This window comes from Gymnodraco acuticeps, unplaced genomic scaffold (assembly GCF_902827175.1).
Source record: "Gymnodraco acuticeps unplaced genomic scaffold, fGymAcu1.1, whole genome shotgun sequence".
Lineage (NCBI taxonomy): Eukaryota > Metazoa > Chordata > Actinopteri > Perciformes > Bathydraconidae > Gymnodraco > Gymnodraco acuticeps.
The window spans coordinates 38,077-55,171 of NW_022991011.1; the positions used below are offsets into that span (position 1 = coordinate 38,077).

A 17,095-nucleotide genomic window follows, 5' to 3' on the forward strand; every position below is an offset into this window, starting at 1 on the left:
AGTTTGAATTACTTTGTATACTGCAGGGTAGGGCTGAGCGATACATTGATTTTATCGATTAACTCGAGTGTGTAGTTCACGTCGACTTGTTTAAATGAAAATCGGTTTTCTCTTCAACATCCGCCAACGCTTCCTTCTGGGCTCCCGTAGTTCGGAATGGGCTGAGCCTCAGCCCTCCCCCCGCACAGTGCGCACATTTACCAAATAGAGTGATACACAAACAACATGACAACGAGCAGGGAAGAACTTGTTCCAAAGAAAGACACGGTGTCATCCGTTATTTGGAATTGGTTTGCGTTCGCGAGGTCAGATTTAGACCAGACAACACCCCGCTGCAAAGTATGTTTGAAGTCTGTTGCTAGCAAAGGCAGCAGTACGACAAATTTACTGCAGCACCTCAAACAAAAGCATCCTGCTGAATGGGAGAAATGTTCCGCGCAGCGGAATGAAAAAGCACCTCACGCACAGCCGCCAAAATACAGTCTACCGTAACACAGACATTTTCAAACTGCATCCCATATGACAATAATTCGGCCTCCTGGAAAGCCATTACAGATACGGTCGGTATGTATATAGCAAAGGATATGGTGCCAATATATACGGTGGAAAAGCCGGGGTTTATTAACATGATTAAAGTTTTGGACCCCAGGTATGTGTTACCAAGCCGAAAGTTCTTCTCCGAAGTTGCCTTGCCTCAGCTATATAATAGCACAAGACAACGGGTCGCAAAGGAGTTGGAAGAGGTGTCCTTTTATTCTGCCACCACAGATTTATGGTCGAGTCGGACGATGCAGCTGTATATGAGTCTTACTGTGCACTTTATTAACAACGACTGGACTCTGCGGAGCGTCTGCCTCCAAACGGCATACTTTCCAGAGGACCACACAGGTGAAATTATAGCCCAGGGGCTAAAAGATGCCCTAAACTCATGGAACCTTGCCGAAGACCGACTCATTTGCATGACTACTGACAGCGGCAGCAACATGATTAAAGCTCTGAAGGACAATGCGTGGCCCAACCTCCAGTGCTTTGGACACAGATTGCACAATGCTATCGGTAAGTAAGTCTAATGGCTATGCATCAAGTTGTGGAAATTGCTTGAAGAATGAGGCAAAACTATTTCTCACGCAAATGCGTGAGTCGTTTATTTCTGTGAATGACATGAAAGACATACCGCTCGTCTTAAAGGGGCCGTGGTCCCTTAACAGCTAAACGTACAACATCACGACTGTGCATGTAAAACATGAAAACACAACACACTGAAAGATGATGGTGAATTATGAATCTCACATTCACTACAAAGTGACATTGTTCCCATTCGCAAGACAGTCTAATTAATGCATCATGTAATTAATGCATTATATCAAGCCAATATTTTGACAAAATGTGTATGAATAAATAAATAAATATCTAATCATAATGGTGTGTGTGTGTGTGTGTGTGTGTGTGTGTGTGTGTGTGTGTGTGTGTGTGTGTGTGTGTGTGTGTGTGTGTGTGTGTGTGTGTGTGTGTGTGTGTGTGTGTGTGTGTGTGTGTGTGTGTGTGTGTGTGTGTGTGTGTGTGTGTGTGTGTGTGTGTGTGTGTGTGTGTGTGTGTGTGTTAGGGCTGTCCCGAATACCATTTTTCGGGCTCCGGATATTCGGTAGTAATCAACAGCGAATATTCGAATATTCGGTGCGGAGAGATCTTTTTTTTTTTTTTTTAATAATAAAACAATTCTTTTCAAAAAATGTTCATAACACGCTCCGAGACACCTGACAACACGCTGTTAAGCAGAAGCGCAGAAAGAGCATACTATTACGATTTATATTTATTTATTGTCTCAGTACTCGCCAGTGCTGGAATTGGGCCGGTACTCACCGGTACGCAGTACCGGCACTTCTGGTTCTGACCCATGGAGTACCGGCACTTCTTGCTCAGTACCGGCATGCTGGCGGTACTCCGGTACTCATGCACCGTGCCAGTACTCAACACTCTCCCGCCGTTCTTATTATACATCCATATATATATATACAGCCGCCCGGTACTCAGTAGATGCGTCATGAGGTGCCGAACGGACATTCTCATCGCTCTAACCGCTGGAGTTTCACAGCGGCTGTCAGCTGTTTACTCCTGTCATTCAAACAGAACGTGCTGGAGAGGGGGCGGGGCTTATCTTCTCCATGTAAATACTGTGGTGGAAACGACTATGTCAAAATTAACCTATTTGACCGTGATTTAATAGTAATACACGTTTCAAAATAATAATAATAATAATAATGCCGAAGTAACAACATACTGAAAACTGTTAGTAAAACCATGTTTTAATGCTTTACAATTTACATACCTAGATGCACGTGTGTTGTGTTTATGCAGTGCAACTCCCACCCAGTGGGTGGCTATGTAGAGTGATAGAACAGAGCAGGCACGCCCCCGAGAGAAGGAAAGCAAGTCACGTCACAAATTAGCATTTCTAAAATGTTAGTGTGGATTAATAAAAGTGCAAAAAGACAGCGGTTGTCGCCGGAAGAAACTTCAAATACAGAGAATGCTGTGCCTGTGTTGGAAATTGTGTCTGATGGGGAGCTTTCTTTGGTTGATCCTCCTGCTCCAAGTTCTAGTGCATTAGCATTAGCACTAGCTCCGCCGCCTCCTCCAGAGCCTCTAACGTTAGCTGCTGCTGGCTCAACTGCCACCACCAACACCGGGCAAAGCGATGCACCTGACTGCTGGACAACGGACCAGGTGCAATATTTTTGGTGCAAGACCAATGCATGGCTCCTTCTTAAAGATAAGAAGCTAGGATGTCGGATATGCAGAGATGTCAAATCTTTGGGAATACACACTGGACAAGGACTGAAACTGTCAACTGAATGGGGTGAGTGTGCAGTGTTTCATTTCGGTGTTGACAAGGGCAAACAACAAGCTAGCCTGAGAAAAAAAATCAAAGAACATAAAGAATCACAAGCCCATGTAAAAGCTGCTGACATCCTTACATCTGCTTCACGTGAAACTATTCAACATCAAGTGCAGTCTATGCATACATCTGAATTAGACACCACTATCAGAGTTTTTCGAACGGCATATAAAATTGGCAAACATAGCCGGCCATTCACAGACATGCCAATTGATTTGAATGTACAGAAACTGAATGGGCTGAACGTGGGCAGGGTTTTGCACTCCAATAAAACCTGTGGCGAAATCATCGACCACATAGCTCATGAGCTGAAGAAAAAAATGGCAAATGACATTACAGAAAACCAAAGAAAACTCTGTGTTTTGGTCGATGAATCTACCACTATTAGTGGTAAAACAGTGCTTGTTGTGTGTCTACGCTCAGCATTAGCTGATGCTGAGCCCGAAACGTTTTTTTTGGGAGCTGATCGAGTTGGATGGAACAACGGCTGATGACATCACAAAGGCGTTAATGGAGTGTCTTGGAAGAGATTTTAACGAGGACTTTTTAGGTCAGTGTTTCGTTTCTTTTGCATGTGATGGGGCTTCAGTCATGCTAGGGAAGAGAACAGGCGTTGCTACCCAGTTGTGTAGTAAATTCCCAAGCCTGTTTGTGTGGCACTGCTCCAATCATCGTCTAGAGCTGGCAGTTGGGGATGTGGTCAAGGAGGTCTCAGGGCTCAATCATTTCCAGATCTTTTTTGACAAACTCTATTCCTTGTTCCATGCCTCCCCCAAAAATCAGAGGCAGTTAGCGCAGTGTGCGCAAGCAGTCGGACAGCGTCTTCTGGTGATAGGGCGTGTTTTGTCCATCCGCTGGGTGGCTTCAAGTGAAAGGAGCGTCAGAGCAGTCTGGGAAAACTACCGAGTGCTTCATGATCACTTCACAAATGTTGCAAACGACACGAGCAGGGATTGAAGAGACAGAGCAAAGTACAAGGGCCTGGATGATGTGCTCACATCTGCAACGTTTGTCAGCAATCTGGGACTGATGTACGATGCGCTCACAGAGCTCAGCGACCTCTCTCGGCAACTCCAAAAAAGAGAGATGACACTGCCTACAGCAGATAGGCTCTTAACTCGAGAAATACGAGTTTTTGAATCCATGGTCACCATGCCTGGCCCACACATGACTACAGTTCATACAGCTCTAGCTGAGAAGTCCTTCAAGGGTGTTGCCCTGCGTGAGAATGGCAGGCTTGTACAGATTCATGCAGGTCAGTTTTTCCGCAGTATGGTAGAGAATCTGAGACACAGAATGACTTCCACAACCTCCTCTCATGTCAGCACAAGAGAAATCCCATTACATGGCCGGGAGGCCCGGACAATCAGCTAATCCAGGACATGAAAGTTATCCATCCTGGAAGTTGGCCTGAAGAGGAGTTAGACGTACAGTATGGGGACGTAGAGGTGCTACGTTTGTGCGAAGTGCTGAAAGTGGACAGAAGAGAGGCTGTTCAGGGCTTTCGCGAATACAAGGAAACCAGGGCATCCCGTACACCTGCTGCCATGGAGCCTCTACTGAAAGCAGTCCGAACCATCACTGTCTCCACTAGTGAGTGTGAGCGGGCATTCAGCTGCATGAACGATATCCTTACTGCAAAAAGGAATGCTCTCTCTGTCAGCCGACTGTCCAGCCTGGTTTTCATTAAATGTAATGGACCATCACTAGGACAGTTCAATCCGGAACAGTATGTGAGGTCCTGGCTGGCAAAGGGAAGGAGAAGTGCTGATGAAAGAGCCTGTCCAGCTCCAGCCCCTGATACTGATGTCCCCAAGGCCTTCTGGAGCCTTTTCTAACAATGTGAAGTATATTGCAAAGCAGCTCACCCAGTGAGAAGACTTTTGGCATAATGTGCCGATTTGTACAGATCCTGGAGATAGAAGGACTTCAGACCAACCAGGGAGTTATCTGATCAGCTTGGTGTTCAATGTAACTCTTTACCATGGCTCAGACTTTGTTACTTGCAGTTACAGTTTCTCATTTTAGATTGTGCAAATTTTGCATTTGTTTTTACATGTTCTTTGTTCATGCTCTTTATCATTTTTCTGAGTTGGAAAGTTAGATTGCATCATAGTTTACTTTATACATATTTGTATTCTTCAGTGGTGAAGTATATTGCAAAGCAGCTCAGCCATGTGAGAAGACTTTTGGCACTTTTTCGTTTTTCGTTTTCTGAGTTGGAAAGTTAGATTGCATTCAAAATGTACAGAAATACTTAATTTTGTTAAAGCTTTTTATAAAAAATGCTTCTGACCAGAGCTTTGTTTCCTTGTCATTAATGTTGAACACCACCAGAGGGGCTCTCACCTGAAAGGTCTCTGCTTCATGTGTCTTCAGCAGAAGATCTAGACTTTGATTGCTATATTTTCAGTTAATATTGACCTTACTGAGCTTTAGCCATATCCGCTGCCTATCATAAAAAATGTTAAGTACAGTGAACCTTTCTAAAATATACAGTAGTAAAGAGACAAACCCACCAGCATTATAGTAGCCAAATTCTTGTTTGTGGGCTGTATATATAAAATTGACTTGAAAAAGTTGCTGATTTTAGAGTACTGGCACCTTTTTCATTCCAATTCAAGCACTGGTACTCGCATACATTACAACTAAATGTGTCCTCTGCATGTAACCCAGCCGCAGCGCAGCGCCCGGGGACCACATCTGGTTCCAAATTCCGTCTATAACGTTTTACAACCTGAAGATACAAAACACATATTTCTGTTATAACAACACTACTTTTAATAACATAGCCGTAACAATAGGCCTAACAGTGTAACACTTGTTACCGATGCAGTAAACAGTATTTAAATAAATGAAGAACGAAAAATAAATAAACGAACTGTATGCCAATAATTGCCTTAGCCCCAGATGTTCCACATTGCTCCTATTATTTTCACAATTCGGATAAAATTGAAAAACTAATATAAAAAAACAATTCGGTTGCTTGCTTGGAAAACAGTTGCAAGCAAGCAACCGAATTGTTTTTTTAAGTAAGTGCACGATTTTATCATGTGTAACGTTACTGTTTAAACGGCGGATAAAGCAGCTTCATCATGGCAACTTGACAACAGCTAAACTAACCTAGGCTAGTATTTACAGCATCCGGTGACTTTTCAGAGTTGTTGTGCCACCGGCCAGTTTCTTGTCGCATATTTGGCACACTGCCTTCTTCTTACCGTCGTCCAATTTAAAATGGTCCCACACAGCTGAAGTCTTCGGCATTTTGTGTTCAGGTGTGTGAAGCGAGGTGAAGCGAGCCGTTTGCGTTCGTGACTGTGAGTGAACGCGATGTCAGGAGCACAGGCTGAGATTGTATATATTTCCGCATTTTAACAGTGCAATTCAAAAGTATAAATATAGTATAAGAATATGGCAATTCGCCTTTATTGATAGCATACATTTAGGGGAAAAACAATTTTTTTCAAAAAAAATAAAAAAACGAATATCCGAATAATGAAATTGAAACCCGAATAGTTGGCCAACGAACGAATATTTGAATAGTCGAATATTCGGGTACAGCCCTAGTGTGTGTGTGTGTGTGTGTGTGTGTGTGTGTGTGTGTGTGTGTGTGTGTGTGTGTGTGTGTGTGTGTGTGTGTGTGTGTGTGTGTGTGTGTGTGTGTGTGTGTGTGTCCTTTGTGCATTAATATTTTGCAGAAATTGAAACAAGTTTGTGAATGTAGTGGTATGTTCCACTAAAATGTGTTTTGATTATGTATTCTTCATTTACTACAGAGAATGGGGGGGGTGAAAATCGATTTCAATCGTAAATCGGATTTTTTTGTGAAAATATCGGGGATTTCTTTTTTGGCCATATCGCCCAGCCCTACTGCAGGGTAGCTTGAGGATTTACTCCAGGTGGAACTAAAGTCTGATTCAACACTTGATTAGATTTCACATCATTCATCCACATCTGTGAAGTAACTAAAGGTATTAAATACATGGAGGTGGAGGAAAAGTACACCATGTACCTCTGAACTGTAGAGGAGTAGAAGTACACCATGTACCTCTGAACTGTAGAGGAGTAGAAGTACACCATGTACCTCTGAACTGTAGAGGAGTAGAAGTACACCATGTACCTCTGAACTGTAGAGGAGTAGAAGTACACCATGTACCTCTGAACTGTAGAGGAGTAGAAGTACACCATGTACCTCTGAACTGTAGGAGTAGAAGTACACCATGTACCTCTGAACTGTAGAGGAGTAGAAGTACAAAGTAGCAAAACATTGAAATACTTAAATAAAGTACAAGTATCTCAAAATTGTACATTGTATAGTGGCTATAAAGATAGAAAGACTAAGCCTTGCAGAGAGGCATGACAATACATTTTCAAAATGCTCAGCAGTGCTGCCAAAATGATAAACTGACTGCTACACAATTAAAATAAATGCTTTTATATATTTCTATTAGATGTGACTCTTTGGCGTTTCTGTTATTATTAACGGCTGCTTTAGTTGTTCTGACTGCTAACATCCTGGTATTCCTCATTTCAAAGCCGATATTCTGTGGGGTCGGGGGCTCGGATCCTTGTCACCTTTTTCATACCTGATGAGTTTGCATCCCTGACTGCAGTTGCTTTAGCGTGTAGAAGCTAGTAAGCTACTATTTGATTTGTTTTAGATAGGCACTACATGTTTCATATGCAGACCTTATTTTCCTGTTCCATGTTCAAATAAACCATTTTCAGTGGTAATTTTTTTTTGGTCATGGAAAATGAGGTAAAGGTCATTGAGAAGTCTTGGAAAATCATTGAAAATCATTGGTGAAAAAGTGTATGAACCCTGACTTATACCGGTCCTTTTTTCTTGTTGTGAAACTTTAGAAAGAGAAGCTACTTTACCTGTCTTTGTTAGACACGCTTTATTTATTTTGCTTACGAGTGCAAAACCCTTTCTTTTGTTTCCCCTTCTGGATAATTCGTTTTCTCCTGTTTTTTGCATTAGAGTAGGTAAGATTTTTGTAAGTTTATTTTTCTCATTTGATAGGTAAGATTTTGTGTTAAAAGCTTTCTTTGTTTTGTGGTTTTGCTACTCCGGTGTGTAATCATTTTGGGTAAATACATTTACCAAACGCTTTCTCTGTTTTGGCGTCCGTGTTCTTGGGAGTGGGAAAAGTGGGGAGAGTGCATTTTATGCTGCGCCTAGGTTCCCCTAGGTCTGGGCGTAACAAATAAAAGTGTGTTATTTTGAAAAGAATAACAAATTAGAAGGAAAAAAAGATTTAAAAAATACGGATTTCAGTATTCTGAGGCTCTGAGCCATTTATTTTCCTCAGAGACGGAAACAAAAGTCCGAAATTATACGATTTAAAATAAAAGCAATGATTGTGGCTTGATATTGAGTAAGAACATGTTTTTATGAACCACACAGCTTCCGGTCTTCCACGACCCGACCGGAGAAAAAGACGTGCTGCAGGCACGAAACACATTACCAGTAGAAATACATTGCTTTAAAAATCGTTCTGTGCAACACGAAAAAAAGGGGAAAATCGTGTTGGTGAACACGAAATGCCATGAGACTGGGTTGTGTATCAATAGATCTCTTAATGTTGCTCTCAAAGTGCACCAGATTGATGCTTTTAACTTCAACATTTAAAAAAAAATCTTTTCAGACCCCCCCCCCCCTCCACTTAAATCATGTTCACATGGATAGGAAACTACATTTGCACACATGTTGTGTCCATATCTTTCTGTTTTGGTGGTCATGCCACAACCGTGCACGTGCATGCATGAGTCATGGTAAAATATCTGGATTAAGAGGTTGCTTTTTCTTTGCACTGCATGAAAGAAAGGCCAAATGAATGGGCTGTGATTTTAGTTTTTTTAATCATCATTTGTACGGCCCTCGGAGGATGTTGAAACATGTAAATGGCCCTTGAGAGGAAAAAGGTTCCCCACCCCTGCTTTAAACACATGCCTTACTGCCAAGTCATGTATTTTGATACATGCTTTTGATTATCACTTTCTACGAGATATTATATTTGAAGAAGAAGAAGAAGCTTTAGTTATCCCCCTAGGGGTTTTTACATACATCGTTTTAACCACAGAGTACGTATGTTGCACACATGCACATGCAGGCTGGTTGGGGGTTCAGTGCCGTGCTCAAGGGCACATCGGCAGGGACTAGGAGGCGAACTAGCACCTATCCAGCTACCAGTCCATACTCCATTTTTTTCTTTGGTCCATTCGGTAGGAACTTAAAATTGTCTGCAAACATCCCTTCATATTATCTTTCACTAATAACCCTTTTCCACTGAAAGGAGGTAGACTTGTGCTGGTGCCAGTTTGATAGCAGGTGGTTGATCTTTGCAAACCAGTCAGCCTTTTTTCCAACACCCAGATCCCGAGTCCATCCACGTCAGGACGCCACTTTATTTTTCCGGCATCTCCGGAATGATCCTTCACAACAGCAACAACAACAACAACAGCAACAACAACAACAACAACAACAACAACAGCAACAAGGAAGGAGTTGTGTTCCTGTTGCTGTTATTCTCCAGATTTAATTGAAAACCACTTCTGCAACCTGCAACCAATTCAACGTACCTTTTTCCAACTCAAGAGCAAATTAAATACTTGGAAACTTTTTCAAACATTTTATTTATAATTATACGCATCTCGATTATGGCATATTGATTCAGCAAAAAAAAAGCCTACATATAAAACAACGTCACTCATTGTGTCCTTGGTGTGAACTGCTTCAAAGGTTTCTATGTTAACTTGAGTCTTGTTTGTTTTACATCACATTGGAATAACAGCTGTACCTTACATTGACACAAACAAGCACCTCATGCACTGTGTAAAAGTGTTTAGCACAATGCCTAAGGGCTTGAAATAAACCAAAAAATCCCAAATTAAATGTTTGTAGCCGTCCCAGGAGTTAGCACTCTATTGATCATCACCCGCAACCGCTATCTGCCCCATCGCAAGGTCGAAACCCAAACCTAAAACCTATTTGTGCTTCTGATTGCCATGTTTTGGATTAGGTTCAACCCCTCCTCGACAAAAAGGAGGTTGCCCTTATCTTATCTTATACAAACAGGAATGCTAACAGTTTATGCTAGCCATTAGCGTTGAAGCCTCTGTCTGAGAGTTGCTTCCATTCAGTTTCTCACTCTCATTATGCTCTGTAGCGCCATCTGTTGGTGTGTCTGGTTGCAATGAGTGCTGGGTTTTCACTTTAAACACATCCCACTTCTCAGGAAGATGGCCTTTGTTGAAGAGCACAGAAGTGATGTAGGAGAACAACAAGATGGCAGCAATGGCCAACAGCATGGAGATGGTTCTAACTGGAGAGTACTGGACGTAAACACCGTCCTCAAGAGTGCATCCTGGGAAGTGTAGGATTGGTGCGATCCCTAGTGTTGGGTCTCCACTGAGCAGTCGTACCATTATTCCCACCAACAAACCCATAACAGCCCCGTAACTGTTGGAGATGTTGAAGAAGAGGACGCAGACGAGTTGAGGGAAGAGTATGACGTAGGCGATTTCAGCTCCGATGAACCAGAACAATAAGATGCTGTTTTTCAGGAAGGAAAGCGATGAACCAAACACGCCCACGACCAACACGGAGGCTCGGATCACCCACTGGATCTCCCTGTCCGACGCCTGAAGAAGAAGAGAGGAAGAAGAACCGATAAACAGCACATTATTGAGACCTTTTTTAAATAACTATTTTATTGCTTTCATATCGCATTGACTCTTCATATTGTCCTGTTTTCTTTAATTCCACTCTATAATTCTCCTGTAGTCTATTCATTTTTTTGCAAAGTACAAACTATCAATCAACTATTCTCATGTAGCTTTCTTTGTAATGCACCACACTGAAATAAGTATACATTTTCTTCACCTGGGGTCTCAGGATGTTCTTGTAAATGCTGGAGGTGAAAACAGAAGCTGCAGAAAGCAAAACGGAGTCGAGGGACGACATCGCGGCGGCGGCCACAGCTCCAATACCGATGATGGAGATGAAGGAAGGAGTGAGATGTTGGAGGCTGAGGGGCAGAACTAGAGCAGATTCCCCACGTTCATATGGAGACGGAGAACCGTACGAAGTCATGTTCCAGTCTAAAGCGTGGACACAGAAGAAGGAGAGACTGAAAAAGGCTCACATTATCTGTGAGATTCTGAGACAAGCCTGCTGTAATGTGAATATCATGCGAGGTGTTTAACAAAGTCAACTTTCAAATTGCATTTTGCTGAAATATATTTTCTTTTCTGGCACATTTGCAAAAGCCTGCAGTCCATTAAAATATATAAGTGTTTCTTAGTTTGGTTTTCTAAACTGTGTTATTCGCCATTTCTTGTCAGGGTTTGGAAAGAGTAAGGATCCAAAATCAGTAAGAATGTAAACACAAGTCGAGCTTTTAGTAACTTCAAAGCTGGTAGAAAATATAAAAACTGAAGGAACAGGCGAAGTAGAACAAAAGGAAAAGTAGCAAACAACACTAGAACAAACCCGGAGGACTAGGAGGGAAACAGGAACAGGAAATCCAGAACCAAACCATAGGAAAACGACAGGTGCTTAAAGACATCAGTTTTCACAGGTTCCCTCAGTATTTAGAAACAGTGGTTACCTGTGGAGGCAGCAGCTGCCCCAAAAAGTATTGAAGGAATCCCCAAAATAGGCAGGAAGACAGCCGAAAAAAAGCAAGTGGTCTTGGCTGTCGATGTGGACGATGCCGACAAAGTCCTCTGATGAATGCACTGATATCCCAGACTCCCCAGGGCCTTAAAGTCAAAACAATAAGTTGGTTAAGGTTTTCTTATTAAAGTGAATTGTGTTTGTAATTATCCACTTCCTTACCATGAATAGGAAATCGTCCATCAGTATCCAGGACTTGTTCAGCCCCGGTGCTCCTATCCAGGGAGCGTGCAGGGTGTTGTTCATCAGCGTCTGACTAATGTCCGAAACGTGGGGGTTCATCAGAGCAAAGGGAACACAGATCCACTGCAGGGAGAGAAACATATGTAAATAGAAACACACAGAACTTCTAAAGACCTGAAGACACGGACAGTTGTTGTACATGAATTATGATTTTGATACACCGAATTTGCCATAGTGGGTTCGGTGATGTGGTCCCAATAAAGGGAGTAGCGAGTAGGAAACTCACCAAGCTGATGAATAAGAGGATAAGCTGTACAATATCTGTGTAGGCCACCGAGTAGAGACCCCCCAGCAGAGTGTAGATAATGGCGATGGCAGCAGAGATCCATACGCACACACTGAAGGGAAAATCCAGGACCACACTCATGGTTCCTCCTGTCAAACACATTGTATCAGGACAATGTTATAAACTGTGTTATTGGACTGTGTTAGTCAGGGATTGGTCATAACAAACAGCAGGTTTATCGGCTGAAGACCTGAGGCCTGTACTGCGAAGCAGGATTTTTGCTTAGCTGCTAACTTCAGGCAAAACTCTGGGTTTCCGGTCCTACGACGATGGTTCTCTTTTTAGCGGGCTAGATCTCCCCTGCTCCGGAGAAGGTTAGGTTGCAGGCTAAGAGATCAAGTCAGTGAAAGCACCGCCTGCTGACCAATCAGAGCTCAGTGTGCGGAGTTTAAAGTGATCAAGTCATATTACAGGAGAAAGGAAATACAGAAAAGCTGCCATCGCAGAAAAGACGGCCGGCAACAATCACCGACTGTGTGAACGTGAACATTAATAGAATATCAGCTCCATCTTCAGAGCAATCTGACTATTATAACATTAGCGTTAAGAAAGCTTACTGAAATATCTGCCACAACATAAGTAACCGGATCAGAGTAACATTAAGTACAGTCCGCGGCATATCACTTCATAATGTATCATATATCTCCTTATCTGAGTCAGCTGAGCCGTATCTGGCCGTGCAACACTCACAGCGTCACAGACTGGATGCAGAAGTATTATTTTAAGCAACACATTAAGTTGAGGAAACACTGGAGTCAAATGTAATGAAAGTCAGATGGTGTTTTAGACGGGCAGCGATATCATAAAGCTGTTAATGTACGCATTCAAACACTTGTTCTGTTCCCAGCTGTGTTCACCTTGCAGGTGCAGCTCTGTGGCTTTGATCCTGGATCAAGTGTTTAAGTCATGGATGTTTAAAGTTTAACTTCTTCATATGTCTAATATTATAGTTGACTTTTCATTCAGGAAGTATGACGCTGCGCTGTCAGTACGCTTCTCCATGTCTGTGATTGGTCGAATGCTCCAAATACCACCCCTTTCATGTGAACACCTAACTAGATAGGACACGGCTGGCTTGAGCGATCCACTTGATAACCCGCGTCGTAGTACAGTTTAGCGAGAGCGCGTATGTTTTGGATTAGGCCAACCGGCTAACTCCAACATATCCAGGTTAGGTTGAACCAGCTTCGTAGTACAGGCCTCTGGACTATCCAATATTTTATTTTTACAATGCAGTTTCTAAATGCTTGTATTTGATCACTCTGGCTATATGTTATAGTGTACGTCGTCTGCATAGTGATGGTGATGGTGATAGTTTACCATAAGTAATGACCGTAGAAGCATCTAGTTGAGAAAGAAGAGGTCTCAAAATCTAGCCTTGACAACAACTTCCCCAAACAAGAATGATGCAGGAAACGATAATGCTTAGGTTGGAGGCAAGCCAAAGAACAGGAAGGTTAGGTGGGGAGGAGCCCTCTGTAAACATAAATAAACCTTATAAAAACCCTTTTAAAAGCATCATAAAAGCTTCGTAAGGACAAGACCGTTTCAAAAGAATGGTTAAAAAGTGCAGAGCCGAGCCGGACCACAGAACGGCGGCAGAGTATGTTAAAAAAGCAGATCTCCCCGTCCCAGGATCTGGAGGGTGGTGTGTGTGTGTGTGTGTGTGTGTGTGTGTGTGTGTGTGTGTGTGTGTGTGTGTGTGTGTGTGTGTGTGTGTGTGTGGTGTGTGTGTGTGTGTGTGTGTGTGTGTGTGTGTTGTGTGTGTGTGTGTGTGTGTGTGTGTGTGTGTGTGTGTGTGTGTGGTGTGTGTGTGTGTTGTGTGTGTGTGTGTGTGTGTGTATGTGTGTGTGCGTGTGTGTGCCGATGTATTTACGTGTGCGGAGCTTGTCCCAATGGAATCTATAAAATACCCTGAATGATAGGGGGATCTAAAATGGTCAATTTAACAGTGATTCCAGTTCTATTAGTATAAGCCATGCATAGAAGTGTAAGTGCAGTTAAAACACAAGTGCAATGATAAAAATACAAATAATTAAAACAATCTCCCCAGTAATATTAATTAAAAAAGTAAAGGGAGTGTTAAAATTAACTAATAATAATAAAATAAAGGCACACCGGGTTAGTAAGAGACTATGTCTATGGAGAAAATGAGAGTATTGCTGGGTACTGTGAGGTTTTTTATTTTGTTAACAAAATCATAAGTGTCTCTGAGATAACTGGGGTGGAGTTTTGATAGGGGATTAATAAAATGATCGATGTATTCTGTTATGTTGTAGGATTCTGAACCGCAGTCGCTGATGATGGGGCGGCCGACCGGAACCACAGAGGGGACCGTCCACGTCTCCACAGGCTTGTGGATCTTGGGGAGCAGGTAGAAGAGGCGGGGGCTCCTCCGGACCATCCAGATATTGTTAGTGTAGAGTGTTGCTGTAATGTCACTAACTAGTGTTTGTGTTTCCAATTGAAGTGTTGTGCGTCAGTGATCTGTAGTATGTGTTGTCATTTAACTGCCTATGTGCTTCCAATATATAATTGTCCCTATCTTGTATGACTATTTGGCCCCCCTTATCTGCAGGTTTGATGACTATGTGTTGGCTGTTACCTAATGTTTTAATCATTTGTAATTGTTCCTGGCTAATGTTGTGTGTGCTATGTGGAAGGGGGCGCCAATGTGTGAGTGCTAGTAGATTTTTATTAATTAGTTGTGTTATTTCAGGTGTTGATGTTGCCGTGTGTGGTTCCCAGGTAGACGGTCCGGTGAACAGAACAGGCTCCCGCCCCCGGCTCCCCAGGAAGTGGTCCATGATCTTAATCCGCCTGTGGAAGGCGTGGAGGAATGAATGATAAACCTTTTTCCAGTAGCTCTAGCTGTACCGCCGTGGGGGAGAAAACGGCAGAGAGGTTGGTTATATTTGAGCGCTGGGGAGTTGTAATGCAATTATGATCCCCGTTCAGTAGTTTAAATGCTGCTTCCAGTACCTGAGTAACATCTCGGCCGTCTGCAGGGTCCAGTGTATGTTGTCACGTGAAGTGACATGGAAGAGTAGTGGGTTTATTTCCGGTATGAAGTTGTATTTGGAAGCTATGGTGTTGTTGAGTGTGGTGAGTGCAGTCTGCTGGTGGATGGTCAGACTGTTGGAAAAGTTTATGATGGGGATGTAAATGGTGGCGTTTGGAAAGCAGAGAGTACTCTGTTTCCACATGGCGTGCAGTTTAATCGAAGATGAGAGTGCAGTGTCTGAGAGTCCATTATTGAGTCCTACTGATATTATAACTTGTGAGGTGTTGTGACATGGGGGAAGTTTATTGAGAATCGAAGTTATGTGATGGAATTTAGCACCCGGAAAGCGATCTATCTGAAGGTGGGGGTCTGTAAAGGGGGGGATGCGGGAGAGATTGGAGTCCCCGACAATAAGGGTCCTCTTCAGCAACTCCAACGACCATACCTGTAGCTTCTTAAAAGTTCTGGGATGTGTGTACGGTTCCGGGCGTGTGGGGGAGCCAGGTGCCGCTGCAGAGACCCCTGTGGAATGGGAGGTGGATGTCTCAGATGTTAGGCTTGAAGTCAGACTGACTCTCAGTGGGCCTTTCATCATCACTGATGTTATGTTTTTATCCACCTCAGGGGCCTATACTACGAAGCTGGTTCAACCTAACCTGGATATGTTTGAGTTAGCCGGTTGGCCTAATCCAAAACATACGCGCTCTCGCTAAACTGTACTACGACGCTGGTTATCAAGTGGATCGCTCAAGCCAGCCGTGTCCTATCTAGTTAGGTGCGCGTTCACATGAAAGGGGTGGTATCTGGAGCATTCGACCAATCACAAACATGGAGAAGCGTACTGTCAGCGCAGCGTCATACTTCCTGAATGAAAAGTGAACTTTAATACTAGTCAAAAATGAAGAAGTTAAACTTTAACATCCATGACTTAAACACTTGATCCAGGATCAAAGCCACAGAGCTGCACCTGCAAGGTGAATACAGCTGGGAACAGAACAAGTGTTTGAATGCGTACATTAACAGGTTTATGATACCACTGCCCGTCTAAGACACGATCTGACTTTAATTACATTTGACTCCAGTGTTTCCTCAACTTAATGTGTTGCTTAAAATAATACTTCTGCATCCAGTCTGTGACGCTGTGAGTGTTGCACGGCCAGATACGGCTCAGCTGACTCAGATAAGGAAATATATGATACATTATGAAGTGATATGCCGCGGACTGTACTTAATGTGACTCTGATCCGGTTACTTATGTTGTGGCAGATATGTAAGTAAGCTTTCTTAACGCTAATGTTATAATAGTCAGATTGCTCTGAAGATGGAGGTGATATTCTATTAATGTTCACGTTCACACAGTCGGTGATTTTTGCCGGCCGTCTTTCCTGCGACGGCAGCTTTTCTGTATTTCCTTTCTCCTGTGATATGACTTGATCACTTTAAACTCCGCACACTGAGCTCTGATTGGTCAACAGGCAGTGCTTTCACTGAGTTGAGCTCTTAGCCTGCAACCTAACCTGGTCCCGACCAGGTTAGCCGCTAAGCATAAGTTACCATGGAGATCTAGCCGCTAAAAAGAGAACCAGCTTCGTAGGACCGGAAAGCCGGAGTTTTCCCTGAATGTAGCCGGCTAAGCGAAAATCCTGCTTCGTAGTATACCCCCCAGGGCTCGGTATGCTTTCCAGGGGCTCCACAGCAAACAGCTCTGGCTCCCTCTGCTGGTTATTGTGTAGAACTGGAGGTGAAAAAGAGGAGATAGTGTTACTGCAGGGGAGAGCGACATTACTGTGTATCTGTATGGAGGGTCGAGAGGGAGGTGAAGAAATGGAAATTAGATGGGAGGGGGAGGTAGGTGTCTGTATTAACAGGGTATCTACTCTCTGTGGGGAGGGTGACACGGAGGGAGGGGAGGAAAAGAGACGGAGGGCCAGGTCAAGAACCCAGTCCCATCACCAGACGGTCGAGCACGGTCCGAGGGAGCGG

General features: G+C 43.2%; 1 protein-coding gene across 1 annotated transcript in view; it reads right to left on the minus strand.

The window, feature by feature from the left end:
* Nucleotides 1–9,516: 9,516 nt before the first annotated feature.
* The window catches only part of LOC117559435 (high-affinity choline transporter 1-like), a 30,315-nt gene continuing 22,736 nt past the window's right edge, over nt 9,517–17,095 (minus strand). The window contains exons 4-8 of the mRNA XM_034236201.1: nt 12,049–12,197; nt 11,742–11,885; nt 11,512–11,665; nt 10,785–11,002; nt 9,517–10,543 (exon numbers count right to left, since the gene is read on the minus strand). Coding sequence (XP_034092092.1) covers nt 9,983–10,543; nt 10,785–11,002; nt 11,512–11,665; nt 11,742–11,885; nt 12,049–12,197 — 1,226 coding nt within the window. The 3' untranslated portion in view covers nt 9,517–9,982. The remainder of the gene's footprint in view (nt 10,544–10,784; nt 11,003–11,511; nt 11,666–11,741; nt 11,886–12,048; nt 12,198–17,095) is intronic.